Below are 16,988 nucleotides of genomic sequence, written 5' to 3' on the forward strand. Positions count from 1 at the left end.
CACGTGGGCACACAAGCTGCAGCCCTGCCCTGACTTGCTGTGTGGCTTTGTGTAAGTCGCCTCACTTCTCTGAGCGTCAGTTTCCACATGGCTCATTGTGAGGATGAAATGAACGAATGCAGGTGAAGAGTCTGTTTCCCCGTGTGGGACGCAGGAGAGCCTCTTCGCTGCCGCCATTCCCTGGTGGCAGTCGCTCACTGTTGAGTTACACACACACACACACATGCCCAGGTGGGGGCGGGGGTCCCTGCTAACTGGGAAGGAGGGCGGCCCCAACCAATAAAAAGTCAAATTAGCTGGGTGCCTGGGTGGATCAGTCAGTTAAGTGTCTGCCTTGGGCTCAGGTCATGATCTTGGAGTCCAGGGATCGAGCCCCGCATTGGGCTCCTGCTCAGGGGGGAGCCTGCTTCTCCCTCTGACCCTCCCCCTCTCATGCTCTCTCTCCCTCTCTCAAATAAATAAAATCTTTAAGAAAAATTCAAATAGCTCATGATCCCAGGGTCCTGGGATCGAGCCCTGCGTCGGGCTCCCTGCTCGGCGGGAAGCCTGCTTCTCCCTCTCCCACTCCCCCTGCTTGTGTTCCTTCCCTCGCTGTCTCTCTCTGTCAAATAAGTAAATAAAATCTTTTTTAAAAATTCAAATAGCTAACATTTTGAACACTTACTGTGTGCTAAGTGCCTGGTGATGCTGTGCTTTGGTTTGCTCATCTGTAAAATGGGCGTGAGGGTAAGAGCTACCTCATGAGGTCGCTGTAAGTACCAAGTGTGTCGACATTTATAAAGTGGACGATCCGGCACAGAGGACTGCTACAGGGATGTGTCCTTTGTACTTACTTTGTAATGAAGTAAAATTCGCGTCACAAAATTAACCGTTCTAACGTGACCAAGCTGCTGGACCTGAGTGCATTCACAATGCTGTGTCCCCCACCTCCATCTAGGCCCCACACATTTTCTTCCCCCCAAAGGGAAACCCTGCGCCCATTAAGCAGTTATGTTCCATTCTCCCATCCCCTGGCAACCACGAATCTATGCTGAGTCTCTGGATGGATTTGCTATTCTGGATATTTCCCACAAATATAACAATATAATACGTGGTCCTTGGGGACTGGCTTTTTTCACTTAGCATTATGTTTTTGAGGTTCGTCCACACTGTCGCATGTATCAGATTGCATTCCTTTTTATAAGAGACGCTTCTTTCATCAGATAAAATCTCTCACCGGATCCCCAAACAACCTGGGAAGTAGCCACCCTCACTCTCCTCTTCTTGCGGATGAAGAAACTGAGGCCCGGAGAGTGGTGGGGACATGCGCAGTCCCCCGCCCGGCAGTCCTGACACCACTGGGTGGGCAGAGCTGGTGCCTGCAGCTGGGTGCAGGGTGCCTCTCAAGGCCACGGGCACATATTGAGGGAGACAGCAGTGGAATTACAAATCTAGGGAGATTTAAGGAGAGTGAAAATATTCTGGCACTTGCGGGATTGTGGGAGTTGAGCAGGTTTCCCCTGTGGAATTCCCACCTTCTCTTCCCCCACATCTGGGCCACAGGGAGGGAAAGGGTTGGGAGGGAGGGAGGCAAGGGTGGGGATGCACGGGGAGCCCGGGACAGGGCAGGAACCAGAATGGGGGAGCCGGGCACAGGAGAAGGCAGACAGACATCCTGATGTTTGTGCAGATGGCAATTCTTTTCCTCCTCACCTGTACAGCCTGCAAAACCTGTGGGGTGAGCCCATTGCACAGATGCGTAGTCAGGCTCAGAGAGCTCAAGGGAGGTCAGGATTTGAGCCTAAGAGTCTACCCGAAAGCCCAGGCACGCACCATCCTTGCTGCCTGCCAGAGGCAGAGAGGGGGCGAATGGGGGAAGCAGAGGGAGGTTGCATCAGCCACAGGGACGAGTAGATGCCTTGGAGTCCAGAAAGGAGCATCCCCAGGTGCACTGAAAAGGAGAAAGACAAGGGAGAGAGGTGGGAGGCACCAAGGGTGGGGCCAGCAAGCTCCACAGGCATGAGGACCAGAGCAGAAGAGGAGAGGGCACATGAAAACCAGGTGCAGAGACCAACAGGAAGGGAGAAACTGAGGCAGACTCCGACAGCCATGCTGTCTCCTCGGGACCTGGTGTGGGGCAAACACAGCCCCACTTGGGACCCAGTGGCAGCCCTGCCCTGGCCCTCCCATGCCTGCCCAACCGTGTTTGGGAAATCCAGCAGCGCAGCAGTAAATGTATGGGCTCTGGAGTCAGGCTGACCACGATGGGAACCCCAACTATACCTCCTTGTGGTGGGCAAATCGCTAAGCTTCAGTGTCCTCATCTGTAAAATGGGTATTGTGGGGACTTGACAGGAACGCACATGCCTGTAAATGTCCGGCACCTAGAGGGCTCCGTGGAGCATTATTAGGCTGGTGATGATCTGGTTGCTATTCATACTGCCTCTCACAGGATGGCCCTGCTCCAACTTCTCTTTCCCCAAGGCTCCCACCTCCCTTTTCCTCACCTAGAAGACTAGACTGGCCTGGCCTTTTGAAACACAAGGACTATTCTAGAACCAGAGAATCCTTAGCTGAAGGGGTTCTGCCCCACCCCAGGGCCTTTGCATTTACTGTTCCCTCTGCTTGGGAGGGGATTTAACGGAAAGCAGCAGAGCCTGGATGGGGCTCAAGACTCCTAGCGCCTAACTGGAGTTAGGGACCACTGCTGGGGTCTCTGGGGACATAAGGAGACCAGCTGGTGAGTCTCAGGGCCCCTGCCCCAGAGGACTTCCATCAGCTGTCTGCCAGCCTGCCCTCACCCTCCCTCTCCTCTGCTTGCCAGGAAACCATTAGTGCCGGGTTGTTTTGAGTGCAGTTTCCACTACCATGCACTCTGGCCGCCGGGCCTCCATTAGGGACCCTTTCCTGGGGCCAATGACAGGCAGCAAACAGCTCCCCAGTGAGCCAGCCCTAATTGCTGCCACCTCTAAGGCCAGAAATAATTTTTTTTAAACCTCACAAAGCAGAACAGACACCCTGTAGTCCTCTCTCACCCTCCCTGCCCTGGGCCAGCAACCACGCCCGAGGGCTGTGAGAAAGGGGGCTTCAGTCAAGACCCCCAACCCCAAGTTGGCTAGTGAGGCTCGGAGAGCCTGAGTGGGGGCCGGGATTTGAGCCCAAGAGTGTCTGATCCCAAAGCCCAGGCAGGCACCATCCCCTACAGTCTTAGCACGCATGGCTGAGGGAACAAAGTTTGGGTTCTCTCCCTTGCTTTGAACGAGGTGTGGGCCCCCAGTCTCCCCCCAGCCCCGGTCTCCTCCTCTGCAAGATGGGCATGTTGATGGGTGCCTGGGATACCCGCTGGAGTGACCACGGCCAGGCTCTGACAGGTGCTGGGGCCCCGGGAGGAGGTCCGCGGAGCATGAAGGAAAGAGCCAGAGGGTGGGAAAGGTAGGGGGAGAGCCTGCCAGGCAGACGAAATCGAAATCGCTGGGCAAAAGGTCCCAGAGGAGGGAGCCTGGTGTGTGCAAGCATTAGAAAGGAAGCAGTGCAGGTACACACACATGCACACACGCGCACACACACGCACACAGGCACGCAAGCATGCCCAGCTCCCATCTCCTGCCCAGCGCAGGTTTCCGTCAGCCCCCGGACGTTGCGGCCAGCCCTGGCTTCCTGCGAGCCCGCAAACTCGGCCCTAGTCCTGGAAGGAGCTTCTCCTGCTCCAGCAGTACCCCCTCAGCCTCCAAGTCCTGTTTGACACCCACTTCAGGCACATGGCCGGTCCCTCCTGATTGCCAGCCACACCTCGCACCTTCCCCACCGGAAACCTCCGGGTGGCGGGGTCAACGCCGAGCTCCACCGCCTGCTTTGCCCGATGCACACGCACAACTCTCCGGATGAAGCCCCTGACAGACCCGCTCCTGCGGCCTCTGGAATCCCTTCTCAGTCCCAGCAGGCCCTGGATACCAGGAGCCCACTTCCTCCAGGAAGTCTTCCTGACTGCACCAGGACACAGCCACCACTCTGGTGGGGGAGGGGAGAGACCCCTCGGGAGAGTTCATCTGCCTGAGCCACTTCCAGGGCTCACATCTCCGGTTTGCTGTCCTCCCTGACCTCTCCCCCATGCCCACCCGCTGAAGACACTAGAGGGAAGCTTGTTATGCGAGGGCTACAGCAGAGTTGGGGGCCGTGCTCTGCTGAGTGTTGGCCCTGCATCCCGGGGCCAGGCCTGGCTCCTCTCTGGGCCTTGGTTTCCTCCCCCGTAAAATGAAGGCTGCATCCCAGGCACCACAGGTGAGCTCTGGGGGCCTCCCAAACCAGCTGGAACTAACCCAAACGATGTGGCATTTTCCTGAGGCAATGATCCAGTTTTCATCAGATGCTCCAGAGGACGGTGACCTCCAAGAAAATTAGGAACCACAAGTCTAGACAAGCTCCAGCGCCCCTTGTAACTCCACCACTTGGTCATCCATTCGTCCACTTCATTCATTCACCTGATATCTCTCAAGTGCCTGCTCTGCGTGGGTGTCACAATGATACAAAGAAGAGACGCATGTGTAATCCCAAGGTGTCACCTGGAGAGAGGAGTGTGTGTGTGTGCTCGCGTGCGTGCATGTGTGCGTGTGAAGACAGAGAGCGGAGGTGGAGAGATGAGAGGAGGGAGGGAGATGGATGCAGCAGACACAGGGAAAGGGACAAAGAAAGATGGAGAGAGTTTGAAAGAGAGAGAGCGAGCATCCAACCCGGGGAGAGAACGAGCCGGAGAGAGGGGCAGGCAGAGCACTTGCCACAGATGGGCACTGCCAGCCCCCTAATTGATAGCTCTGAGCAAGCCCCACTCCCAGCTCTAGCTCTAACCTTCCAGATGCTCCCAGAGCCTTGATGCCTCGAGTCCCAAGGGCACCCACTTGGAGGGGCCGGGGAGGCGGATCTGCACACCAAGGCTACGGCACAGAGGGCACAGCCTGGGCCCTCGGCTGGGACACTACACGACCGCCCGGGCTCCTTCCCACCCACGGCTCCTCCACCACACACGATCAAACACCCAAACACACGCACGCCAGCCACATGCTCAGGCAAAACCACCAGCCCCCAGCAGAACACCCAGGCAGGTGCACCCAAGGCCCCACGCATACCCCCAAGGTCCCACCACCCCCACTGACAGGGCTGGGCTTGGGTCCAAGGAGCCTAGGCTCTCAGACTGCGCTCGTGCAGCCAGACCCAGGCCTTCCCAGCATTTTGGCATCCTGGACCCCGAGAGAATCCAGTGAAGCCAGGGTGCCACTCCAGAACAAAGCAACTGTCCACACGCCCACCGGGCTTGGCAGCCAGGAGCAGGACAGATGAGCGGGGAAGAACTCCAGCCCTGCAGCCCCACAAGCTGGGCTCAAGCCCGGCTCCACCATTCAACAGCTGTGTGGCCTCGGGAGGGTCCCAATACCCCCGCAGCCTCCATGTCCTGGTCTGTAAAATGGGAACATCCTCCACATGGGGTGTGTGAGGCTGGAAGGAGGAGGTGAGAGAGGCACAGAGAAAATGCTCGATGACTGCTGTCTGGCGTCTTGGTTCCCAGACCCCCGAAGGCCACTGAGACTAAGCGCCATGTGCCAGATGGAATCCCACGCGGCCATGGGCTCCCTCCGCACCTGCCGCCTGGAGGACAGAGGAAAGGGCCACAGGTGGAAGGATTCTGGAAGCTAAGAGCTAAGTGCACTAGCCGTTGTTGGAGGTTGCTGAGGCCCAGAGAAGGGCAGGGACCTGCCAAGCTACCCAGCAAGGCAGAGGCCGCGGGAGGGTGGATCAAGGCTCGGGTCTACTTTTCCCGCTCGAACTCGGGCACTTGAACTCAAGCTGAAGTGAAGTCACAAAGGAGCCGCTGCCCCCACCTCTCCACACAAGAGACAGCAAAGGCCCTCACCCCTGCCATGTCCCCCCGGGTGGGGGGCCAGGCATCCTCGGAGTTGGGAGCTCCGCCCACTGGAGGGCCCCGTCACTAAATCGCTGTGTGACAGATTGTTATGAACCACCCACTGTGTTCAGACTTCTCTGCCCACTTCACCAGTCTGTGCTCCTTGGGGAAATAAAGCAGGGATTCCCTCCACAACACCCCCAGCTAATAAATGGTTGGCTCCAGCCTACATCACTCATGTGACAGGGAGCTCACTACCAGTTGCCCTCGCTGCGCCGGGAGTGCCTTTTCTGGGCTGAACATTATCTCTGTTTCTTCACTCTTATCACAATTTATACTTATATATTTTTTATAGGTTTGTCTGAGCAAGAACCTTATCTGTCTTCTTCACTGATATGTCCCCAGTGGCTAAGAGAGCCTGGTACATGGCAGGTGCTCAAGCGCTATTTGTTGAATGAATGAAGGAATAAATGAATGGTCGCTTCCAGTAGCCGACAGCAGCCTCAGCTGGGCCAGCAGCTCCCGCTGACAGTACAGAGTATGAGGTGGGGGGGCAGCCCGTGGGCCAACAGCCCCCACGTCCAGTCATTCCTACACACAGAGCTGCCCGTGTACCCTCACTGTTCTGTCCTTAATGTTTTCCTATAAACTAACCCACTATTTGTTTAATATCCCCGTTAGTCTCATCTAAGCAATCGTATCTGTGAAATCACAGTTTTGATGTGCTGGGTTTATTTTTCCACTCCACATTAAAATAAATGCATAACTATTAAAATGTGAGAGGTTTGTCTGGGTTCTGCCTCAAACCATCTCTCAGGTAGGACCCAATCCTCTGAGGGTCCTGGGGGTCCTTGAAGAGGGGTTTCCACCGGGCGTGATGGGGCTGAGGCCCAGAGACTCCTCTGCCGACTTTCAGGAAGGGGAGAGGGCCCGGTCGTGGGGAGGGTGTCCTGGAGGAGTGGCAGCCCCTCTGCCTCCCCAGCCCTACCTCCCTTCCCCACAGCAGCATGTGCCCAACGAACCCCAGGGTCGCCAGCTGGTAGAGGGGTAAATTTCTTCCCCCAGTGAGGTCACGGCCCCTTTTTCTGATGGAAGAGACTTGCCTCACCAGGGTCGGCAAGAGGACACACCCTGGCACCCCATTACCCTCCGGGTCATAGCATCTCATATGCACTTCAAGGGGCCGGGCCTGGGTCCGCCCACTGCAAGGTGAAGTCAGGCTTGCCCACCCCAGGATGTCCTTGTACCGCTCAGTAAGGATGAGGGAGGGGCTCCGTTTTGTGATCGTTCTACTAAAAATGTGGATTCTTTATGAAATTAAAATTATGTGAATGTTTAAAACTGCCTTAACTTGGAATACACAGAAGTTTTAGCATTCAGACCTCACTTCTTCCTCCTCTTCTCTGGGACTCAACAGCATTGTGAGCCTGGGCTCTGGAGTCACATTCTTGGGATCCAATCCAGGCTCCAACACTTGCTAGGTGAGTGACCTTCAGCAAGCCTTTAACCTCGCCAAGACTCAGTTCCCTCAAAAATACCCTGGACCAGGGGAAGTCCCCACCTCGGAGGGTTCTTGTGGGAGTCAAATGAGACAACACTGTTTAAGGCCCTGGCATGACACTCAGTCAACATTTGCTTCCGTATATCTCTCACCTAATTTGCACAGAGTTAGATAAGGTGACCCCAAAAGCCAAGCACTGACCTCCCCCAGCAATTTGGGCAAATGCACCCTGGCCCATGGTCTCATCTCCTGTCCCAGTGGCTGACCACTCTCCCTCACCCCTGACCTGGCCCACTTGTCACAGGAGACTTCCCCCAACACCCCTACTGTCACCGTGTCACCGTGGAGATGAGCCGAATTCCTGTCCTGCTGGCTGCCCACGGCTCCCGGCTCCCGTTGCTTCAGGAAAAGGCCGCCGGAGCCGCTGATAGGCAAGGTGTCAAAACCAATTGGTGTGAAGGACTCAGGGAAAACCGCTTGTGAGGGCCAATTCCCCACAGGAGGCCGGGAACCCTCAGCCCAAGGCCGACTGTTTACGGGTGTAATTGATAGAATAATCACTAACACCCGAGACAATGCGAACACATTTTTAACATCATAACCTTCGGAAGACAGCGCTCAATTTTCTCCATCTCCCAGCCACCAAACTAGCCAGCTTATTGATGGCGAGATATCCACAGTTCGGTAAGGAATGAGAGAATGCCAGGGTGGGTTTTCAGGGAACGGGCTGTTTGCCAAATGGCCCGGTGGCCCCCGCCCCTGCCTCAGCACCCCGCTGGTCCCTCCAGGCAATGGAGAGAACCTCAGGACAGTGAATCACTCAATGGACAAAGCACCAGGCCAAGCTAGGATCTGTGTCTGCATTGGGGTGTATTAATAATTGAAGGTGCTGGCTTAGGGGTGTGTGTGTGTGTGTGTGTGTGTGTGTGTGTGTGTGTGTGTGTGTGGCCAGGCGGGGGTGGGAGGATGGATGTTTGCTGCAGTACAAGGCTTCCTGGGGCTCCTCTCAGGGTCCACATGCCTGCTCCAGCATGGCCCCCTCCCTCTCTTGCAAACCCAAACCAACCCAGCAGCCCCTGGCGCCAGACGATTCCCATCCCTACACGTGTCGTCAGGCCTGGCTGAGTGCTTAAGGCAGTGGTTCCCAAACTCCAGCCTGCACGGGAATCATCTGGGGGAGCTTATTAGAATGCAGATTCCAGGGTCTCATCAACAATCATTTTGGCCAATGGGTCTGGGTGGGGGGACCCTGGGATCTGCATTTTTTTTAAGAATCCATTTATTTATTTGAGAGAGAGAGTGAGCAAGCTGGTGGGGATGGGGGTGGTAGGGGAAGAGGCAGAGGAAGAAGCAGACTCCCCGCGGAGCAGAACCCTGAGATCATGACCTGAGCCGAAGGCAGACACTCAACCAACTGAGCCACCCAGGCGTCCCTGGGATCTGCATTTTAACAAACTCCCTGGTGATTCCAAGGCAGGAGGTCTACAAAGATCCTCACAAAGATCCTGCCTTCCGCTCCCCACCCCCCCACCCTGGCCAAGATCTGGAAAAAGAACTGGAGAAGGAGTCCAGCCCAGCTGTCTTTTTCTAACTTGCACATGGCCTCAGCAAGATCCCGTGTGTTGCCTTTCTAAGCTGCCGGCTCCTCTTGGCGGCCCCCACGGCTTCACCAGTTCTCTGGGGAGCTGGAAGGGAGCGCCGAGACAGGGCTGTGCAGAAGGAAGAAGTCCTGTCACGTGACTCGTCCAGCCTGCCTCGAGGTCGTCCCGGAGGAGGCAGGTACAGCTCTGTGGCTCTCTGTACAGACTCAGTGACCTTGGGCAAGTCACTGGCCCTCTCTGAACCTCAGTATCCTCATATGCCCAACACCAGCCTTGCGTGAATAACGTCAGCCTTAGTGAGTTAACAATGGCGAGGGGTTTGGCAGCACCTAGCACATAGTAGGCAGTTCATAAATGCTAGCTCCGCCCCCTGCCCCCCAGCGCTGCTGTGCTGATGGCGATGAGCTGATGCTTTCTCATAAGGAATAATCAAAACAGCTACCATTAATTGAGTACCTAGTAGGCACAAACACGGACCACCACGACCCCAGCCTCCCAATTCCTTATGCCTCTTGAAGAGGCATACACCGTTCACCCCCATTCATTCCTCATGCCTTTAAAAGGCCCTCTGTGAAGTGGGCTGAGTGAAGGTAGCAGGGAGATGGGAAGCGAGACAGATGTCCTTGCTGACCCACCTGACCACAGGCTTTCCCTGTGACAAGTCCCGGGTGGGCAGGGGCAAGGTGTTAGCCTGGCGGCTGGGCTGGGCTCAGATTGAGCTGGAGAGATGAGGAGCCACCAAGTGGTTGGGGTCCATGGGCTCCTCCGGAGGAGCCCCCACTTCCAGCCTCCCATCCCCACCCCCAGACACAGACACCTCCCTAACTGGGCCACATTTCCTGAATCAGCTGAGGACACGCGGAGCCCAGGAATAATGAAACGATCAGGCTCCAATCTGCTAAACAGCAATTTCTGGGCTTTTTCAGCACACACAGCTTTTATCAAATTGGTATTCTCCTCCTGAACACAAATGGCTTATTAGACATGACCCACTTATTCGCCGTGTCTCACTATCATTAATAACAGTTTCTTTTTGTGATTAAGTGAGTGGCTCCAAAACCTTCCTGTGGTCGGGCGCTTGGCCCAGCAGAGGGGCAGCCGTGGGGGCTCCTCGGCATCCACTACTTGGCGACTTTGAACCTGGCAATGTTGGGAGAAGGTAGCCTGGCCCCTGCAGAGCAGCCTGGCCTCCTCGTTTCAGGAGGGACAGAAGGAGCCCCAGAGGGTTGACCCACTTGCCCAGAACTGCATAGGGGGTCACTGAGAGAAGTCAGGTTCTCCCGCAGTCAGTGCTGTGTCCTCTCTGTCTAGCCCCCCCTCTGGGCCTTAGCGGGACCTGGCCAGGGTTCAGAGGCGACCTTACAGCTGGTGGGGCAGAGCTGTGCCCCTAAGCATGCCTGGCAGCGGGGGACAGGCAGAGACTACCACACAAAGGGCAAAGCCTGATTTCCTATGGGGGGGCCACCTCGGAGCCTCCGGAATGACAGGGTAGCACCCAAATCCTTGGGGCTTGATGCTCTAGGGAAAGGATGACCATAAACCTCAGAGCCCTAGTCCTTGTATCTCTTGGGACTGCAAACTTAGGAAAACCCTTCCTTGGAAAACCCTCCTAGTCTAAGTTCTAACTGTGCCAAGGAACTGAGCAGAGCGAGGAGGAGAACGGAAGGAGGAATCCCCAGTTTCCTTTAAACGGGAGGGAATCTGACAGGGCGATGAATATCCTGGAAAAAGCTCAGTCTTTGCCCAACAGACCCTGTGGCCAGTCCCAGCTCAACCACTCACGCACTGTGTGACCTTGGGCAAGTCCCTTCACCTCTCTGAGCCTTGGTTTCTCCATCTGTAAGCTGAGAGTCAAAATAGCCCTTCCTCTATGTACCAGTGCTCCAGCCAGGTCAGTAGAAATTCAATGAGCGATATGAATGGTGTAGAGATGAGACACAGAGCACTTACGCCAAACGTGGTGAGACAGAAGGGTACAGGGAGTCATGGTTCCCAAAAAGCAGAGACCCTGAGAAGGGCTTTGGAAGCCCCCACACCCCCTGCAACAATCCCACTGGTGCGTCAGGCCCCAGCAAAGCCTCCTCTAATCACCTACTCCCCCCCCCCTTTTCCCATCAGAATAAATCACACAGTTCTCTGCTCTTTGTGCAAACCTCCCCCCAACCCTGGGCCCACAGTGCCCAGCACTGGTGCTGCAGCCTCCCCCACCAGATGGGGAGGGATGGATGGAAGAAGGGTCTCCATTTTCATTTATGCTCTGGTGCCCATGCTGGAGCCCGGCTCACCAGGGAAGGGGGAGGCCCCCACAGCTACCAGCCTCAGATGCTACAACTCCGCGGCCAACTTGGGCTCCTTGGGGCTGAAAGGAGCTTCTGACACTCAGACAACCAATGTGGGGCTGCTTGCTTGGTCCCTGGCTCCCATGGTGGCTGAGTTGGTTTCCCACCTTTCAGTCCTGGGGGCTGAGGATGAGGAGGGCCGGGTCCCCTACAGAAGGATGGCAGGGGCTTTCCACCCCCAGAGACAGACAAAAGCCCCGGCACCCTTCCTCCCCTCCCATGCCCGTGGCTGGAAGCAGCAATCTCAACTATTCCAATGTCTTCGATGGGCTCCCCCAAGCCTTCGTCCCCCACCCTGCAGGGGTAGTGGCAGCCCGAGACCACCAGTTCTCCAGAGGCAGGGTCTGCTGTCCCCCAGGACAGGTGTAAGGGGCAGGAGAGGAATGGGAGGGGATGAGGGCAGCTGCAGGGGTAAGCCCACAAAAGGGAAAGGCAGATGGGCAGAGAGGAGTGGGCGAGCCAAGTGTGTTCACAAGTGTGTGTGTGTGTGTGTGTGTGTGTGTGCAGGCAGAAGGGCGGGCAAGAGTTGTGCAGAGTGCGCGCGCCTGGGCGCCAGCTGGCGGAGTGTGAGCCCACCAACCGTAATGCCTGTGTGTGTGCAGCGGGCATAAGTGCGAGTGTTTGTGAGTGAGGACGGGGATCCGGGAAGGTGTCTGGAGATGTGTGAGGGCAGGAGTTGTGAGTGTGAGAACACTGAGTGTGCCCCTGGCTGCGAATATCTGTGTAGTCCTGGAGGTGTGTGTATTGGCGCGAGTGTGCTTGGGAGTAGGGGTCTCTCTCCGCGAGAGCGGGATCGGGGTTGCACACGGGGTGCCCCCTCCTCTGCACGGGTGGCTGGGGTGCTAGGGCGGGTCCATGGACCCGGCAGGGGGCGCCACGGGACTCCCGCCAGGGCCGGCGCGGGTTCCAGCCCCGGGGACCGCCAAGTTGAAGCGAGGCAGCCCGGGGTGGGGTTTGGTGGGGAAGTCCGCGGGGGCGGCGACCGAACTCACCGTGGCCGGAGACGTGGTTGTCCCAGGGCGCGTGGCCGGCGGGCCGCGTGGCGCCTCCGAGTTGCAGGAAAAGTGCCAGGTAGTGTAGGGCGCCCAGCGCCACGGCGAGCGGGGCCCCCATGGTGCGCGCTCCGGCCGGGGCGCCGCCGCCTCACATCGGGGCTCAGGAGACCGCAGACTCCGCGCCCGCCGTTCCCTGCCCGATGCGGCCTGGCTGCCCAGCTCTGGCCGCTGCCCCTCGCCCCCCGAACCTGACCCGGCCCCGGCCCCAGCCCTCGCCCGGCTCCGGCCCAGCCCCGGCCCAGCCCCGGCTGCGGGTAGCGAGCGCACGCCCAGCCGGCCGCCTCCGACTGCGGGACTCTTCCCTTCCGCGGAAGGCCACTCCGCTCGGCGTCACTGCCGCCGCACCCCCTCCTCCCACTCCCTCCCGCCCGCCCAGAGGAGGTGGCGGCGGAGGGATCTGCCGCTTGATTTATCATCAAAGTTTTGCCCAGGCTGGGATTTTTAAAGCGGTACCCGCAACTTCCCCTGCCCGAGAGTGCAAATGGGGGAGAGAGATGGGGTGGACGAAGCCCCCCACTAGGGACCCAGTTTCCGCAAAGCATAACACAACTGGCTTCAGAAGCAGATATACTATCAAGCGGGAGAAGGAGAAAAACCAATCCACCTGCCACCAGACTCAGCGCGCTCAGAGGGGCTCCCAACTTTACTAGCAGGGCGGTGCCGGGGTCAGGGGGTCGGGGGAGGTCGGGGTGAGGTAGGGCAGGAATCTGGGCTGAGGCACAGGGGACCTGGTGATAGCCCCACCGCAGCCTTTACTTTCCTGTGTGATCGTGTCCGGATGTCTATGCCAGTCTGAGCCTCGAGTTTTCATCTGAGAAATGGGAATAGCAGCTACTTGCAGGGGTCCTGGTGAGGATTTATGAAATCGTGTATGTTAAAGCGCTTAGCATAGTGCCATCCTCATGGTAGGAGCTGAATAGATATTACTGTTGTTATCCTCTCCGTGTCTCAGTTTTCCAGTCTGCATAATGGGAGTGAGGCAGGCCAGTTGCTGGGGCTCCTTCTAGCTTAAAGATGCTGGGCCCTACGCGGTGGATTGGATCGCCCCCTTCTGGGCTGTCAGTCTCCGTCCCTCGGACCGATGGGCCTCGATGAAATGTTGGAGGGGCGGGCAGGTAACAAAGCCACTCCCATTCCCAAGACCAGGAATCCAACGAGATCCTCCGATTCTGATTCCTTCCCTGAAGGTTTTACTGGGCTGTTGGGACAGACCTTCAGTACGGACACGAAGGTAGACCAGTGGCCTCCTTTTAAAGACGAGGAAGCGCATTAAATCGGAGACATAGCTTCTCCGAGGTCCCACAGCGAGTCTAAGGCGAGGTCGCTGATGCCAGGGAAGGGTCCCTTCCTGCTCTCATCCCTTATCTTTCCTCAGGCCTCGTTCCCGACGCGGTTCTGTCCTCCGCGGTTTCAGCAACACGGAGGAGGACAGCGTCAACTCCGACACACATCCTTTTTGGCCTCAAGGACCTCGCCTGGGCGGGCTCTTAGATTCGAGGATTCAGCACCATGGACAGACCTTCCGCTTTCCTCTCGCGCCCCGCGGAATGGGAGTGAGCACTGCAGACAGCCCACTCCCCTCTTCACAGACTACAGGTGGATCCAGCATTGTGCACAGAGCCCCAAGTTTGAGAATGAGGTTAGAGCCCGAGGGACAGCTCCCCACCCCATCTTCACTCTGTCCTTGCATCTCCCCTTTCCAATATTATGGCGGGCAGCACACTGGATGGGGCCTGTGGTCGCCAGCTGCAATCAGGTTCATTCAAAACTGTGGACAGCCCCTTGAAGCCCCCAATTACAAATGCTATGTTTCAGCACAACTGAGCCCCAACAGGACGTTACTTTCAGCACCGCGGACAGATCCCCGCCGTGGCCCCAACCTCGCCCACATTCACTAGAGGAAGGGGCTGGTTTTGCCTGACTGATCCACTTCTTGTCACTTCCTTCCCACACAGAGATAGTACTTAGGTTATCCAGGGACGGTCAGGTGTCTTGGACTCTACAAAAGTGTTTTCTCATTCATTAACTTGAGCTTCACTCCCAATAGAAATGGGCTCCAATGCCCCCAATATAAAGATGGAGAAACAGAATCTTTGAAATCACGTAGCAGCACAAAGACTGAAATCCAGACTCTCAATTCCAGCCTGAGGCCTCTCCAGGACAATGTGGTGGTAGAACCTGGGCCCAAACCCAGGGCTTTCTCCTCTTAACCCACAGATTGCAGGCAGGGGGGCACCGCCAAGGGGACAAGGAGGGAGGAGATTAGAAGAGAGAAAACAAGAGACTCCACTTGGGGGCTGCCGAGGAAGAAGGTCAGGGTGGGACCGCAGCACACTGCTGCTCTGGCACTGACCCATTGCTTGATCTTCAAGGATCGTTTCTCCTCATAGCCTGGAACAGGTTTAAACACAGTGACCTCTAAATTTCCTTCAAGGACAGACGTCCAGGGATTGTCTGACTTTGAAAAGGCTTATGCTGTGAAGACTCTGCCCAAAACTTTCCAATGGCCTTGTTTATTACAGAAATCCCAACTTCTCTAGCTTGCATTCAAGATCCCAGCCTCACCCCATGCACATGCCCTTGGTTCAAGTACCGTTTCTGCCACATTCCCTCCCTGAAGATGCCTGAACTTCATTATGTCCTTATCCTTCCCAGTGCTTCCCCCTCCTCTTGCATGCCTTCCCCTCTGTCTAGCTGAGTCCCCCATTGACCAATGTCCAGTCTGAGTCCCCCACAGGAAGAAATGACCTTTCCCAGCCCCCAGGACTCTGTTGGCCCATCACTTGTACCCAGCACTGTGCTGAGAACTTTAATTATCCCACTTAATCTTCAGAACGACCAGGCGAAATGGAGTAGAATAGTGTGGTTGTAAGTATGGATACTAGTTTTGAATCCTGCCACTTAGCTGTGTGACTTAGACAAGTTACTTAGCCTTTCTGTGCCTGAACTTGCTCATCTATAAAATAAAGATTATAATACCTTCATCACAAGATTATTGTGAGGGCTAAATGAAAAGCACTACATGGAAAGCCCTTAGAACAGTGCCTGGCACATAGTAAATACATGACACGTGTTGGCTATTATTATTATCACTATTGCTCTTATTATTTACAGACAAAAAACCAGATGCTCAGAGAGATTAGGTATCTTGTCCAATGTCACAATATCATGCAGCAAGGCGGTTCTAGAACCATATGATATGTTTGATTCTAGAGCCCATGCTCTTCGGCATAATACCTAAGCACATCTAACTCAACCACCCTCTTTGCACCTTAGGAAACTAAGCCCAGAGAGGGTAAGTGACTCCCTCAGAGTTACACAGTTAACCAGGACAGAACTAGATCCAGCTCCCCTGCCTTCTAGCTCAGGGCTCTCCCACTATACCACACTGTCCCATTTGTATTTCCCTCAGCACCTGGATTGCAGTTTATAAATCACATTCACGTCCATGATCTCATATAATTCATGCCAACATTATTACCTACCTTCTTTTACAGATAAGGAAACAGAAGCTCAGAGAGATGAAATAACACGCACAAGGTGGCACAGGGAGGCAGGGCAGAAGCTGGAGGTGAAAGAAGAATCCTCAGTCCGTATCCCTCCCCTGCGTAATTCTGACTTTTCTGCTCACGGATTCAAGTGCAGGCACTGTGGAAGCTAATTGCCTGGTGGAGGCAGGAGGGAACGGAAGACTATCCCAGAAAATCGCTAGGATGGGTGACTCTTTTCACTCTGGGAATGCTCCAGGAGAGAGTAAACGTCCCATCCCTGGAGGCAATTAAACAAGCATCCAGTGGCCACATGGATGCCATGAGGCAAATATTACTGCTATTCCCATTACCCAAATGAGACTCCAAAGGTGAACATCATGTCAGGTATTGCAGATGGGAAAGACAATCCTTTTATTTTAATATATAATATTAAAGATATATAACATATATCTTTATATTTTATTTGAGAGAGAGAGCGCGCACACACCCAAGAGCGGGGGGAGGGGAGATGGGAGAAGGAGAGGGAGAAGCAGACTCCCCTGCTGAGCAGGGAGCCCAATGCGGGACTTGATCCCAGAACTCCGGAGATCATGACCTGAGCCGAAGGCAGACGCCTCACTGACCGAGCCACCCAGGCGCCCCAAGATGATCTTTTTCAAGTTCACCCCAAGCAGAGCATCTTGCACTCTCCCCTGCCTCTGACCCAAGCTCCCTGGAGAGCCACCACCCTCCCCTTGACTCCGGGAGGCCACCCTCTCCCTCCCCTCCTTGAGAGGTGTCACTTGAGCACCATGGCTCTGTCAGTGGTAACAGCCGTAAGATTTGTCCTTTTAATCCAGAATCAATAACAAATTTCATTTAAAAATAAATTAAACCAGGCATTGGAAATCATTCACCGTGTGGGCCAGGGCCCTATATAGTGCCATCTAAATGGCTTCCTTTCGCTCATCTATCAATGCCAAGGGGGAGGAAATACCTAAGCTGCCTGATTCATGGAGAAACTACTTAAATGTATCAGCCCCTAACAATGAGCAATGTGAGCCTGGAGTTGCGCCTTTTAACACACCAATAACATGTGGAGCGCGGCTTCATGAGAGCTTATCAGAGACCTCACGGTCACTGGCTTCGA

General features: G+C 55.6%; 1 protein-coding gene and 1 long non-coding RNA gene across 2 annotated transcripts in view; one reads left to right on the forward strand and one right to left on the reverse strand.

Moving 5' to 3' along the window:
• The window catches only part of VSTM2L (V-set and transmembrane domain containing 2 like), a 36,073-nt gene extending 23,412 nt beyond the window's left edge, over positions 1 to 12,661 (reverse strand). Inside the window, exon 1 of the mRNA XM_025876318.2 lies at positions 12,306 to 12,661. Coding sequence (XP_025732103.1) covers positions 12,306 to 12,426 — 121 coding nt within the window. The 5' untranslated portion in view covers positions 12,427 to 12,661. The remainder of the gene's footprint in view (positions 1 to 12,305) is intronic.
• Positions 12,662 to 13,543: 882 nt separating this feature from the next.
• On the forward strand, positions 13,544 to 16,260 carry LOC112827930 (uncharacterized). The gene is made up of 3 exons (XR_003209347.2): positions 13,544 to 13,599; positions 13,744 to 14,007; positions 15,866 to 16,260. It is a non-coding gene; the product is annotated as an uncharacterized lncRNA (long non-coding RNA).
• The last annotated feature ends 728 nt before the right edge of the window (positions 16,261 to 16,988 follow it).

The sequence above is a fragment of the Callorhinus ursinus genome, unplaced genomic scaffold (genome assembly GCF_003265705.2).
Source record: "Callorhinus ursinus isolate GAN/ISIS: 27379988/994484 unplaced genomic scaffold, GSC_fseal_2.0 scaffold38, whole genome shotgun sequence".
In the NCBI taxonomy this organism is placed as follows: Eukaryota; Metazoa; Chordata; class Mammalia; order Carnivora; family Otariidae; genus Callorhinus; species Callorhinus ursinus.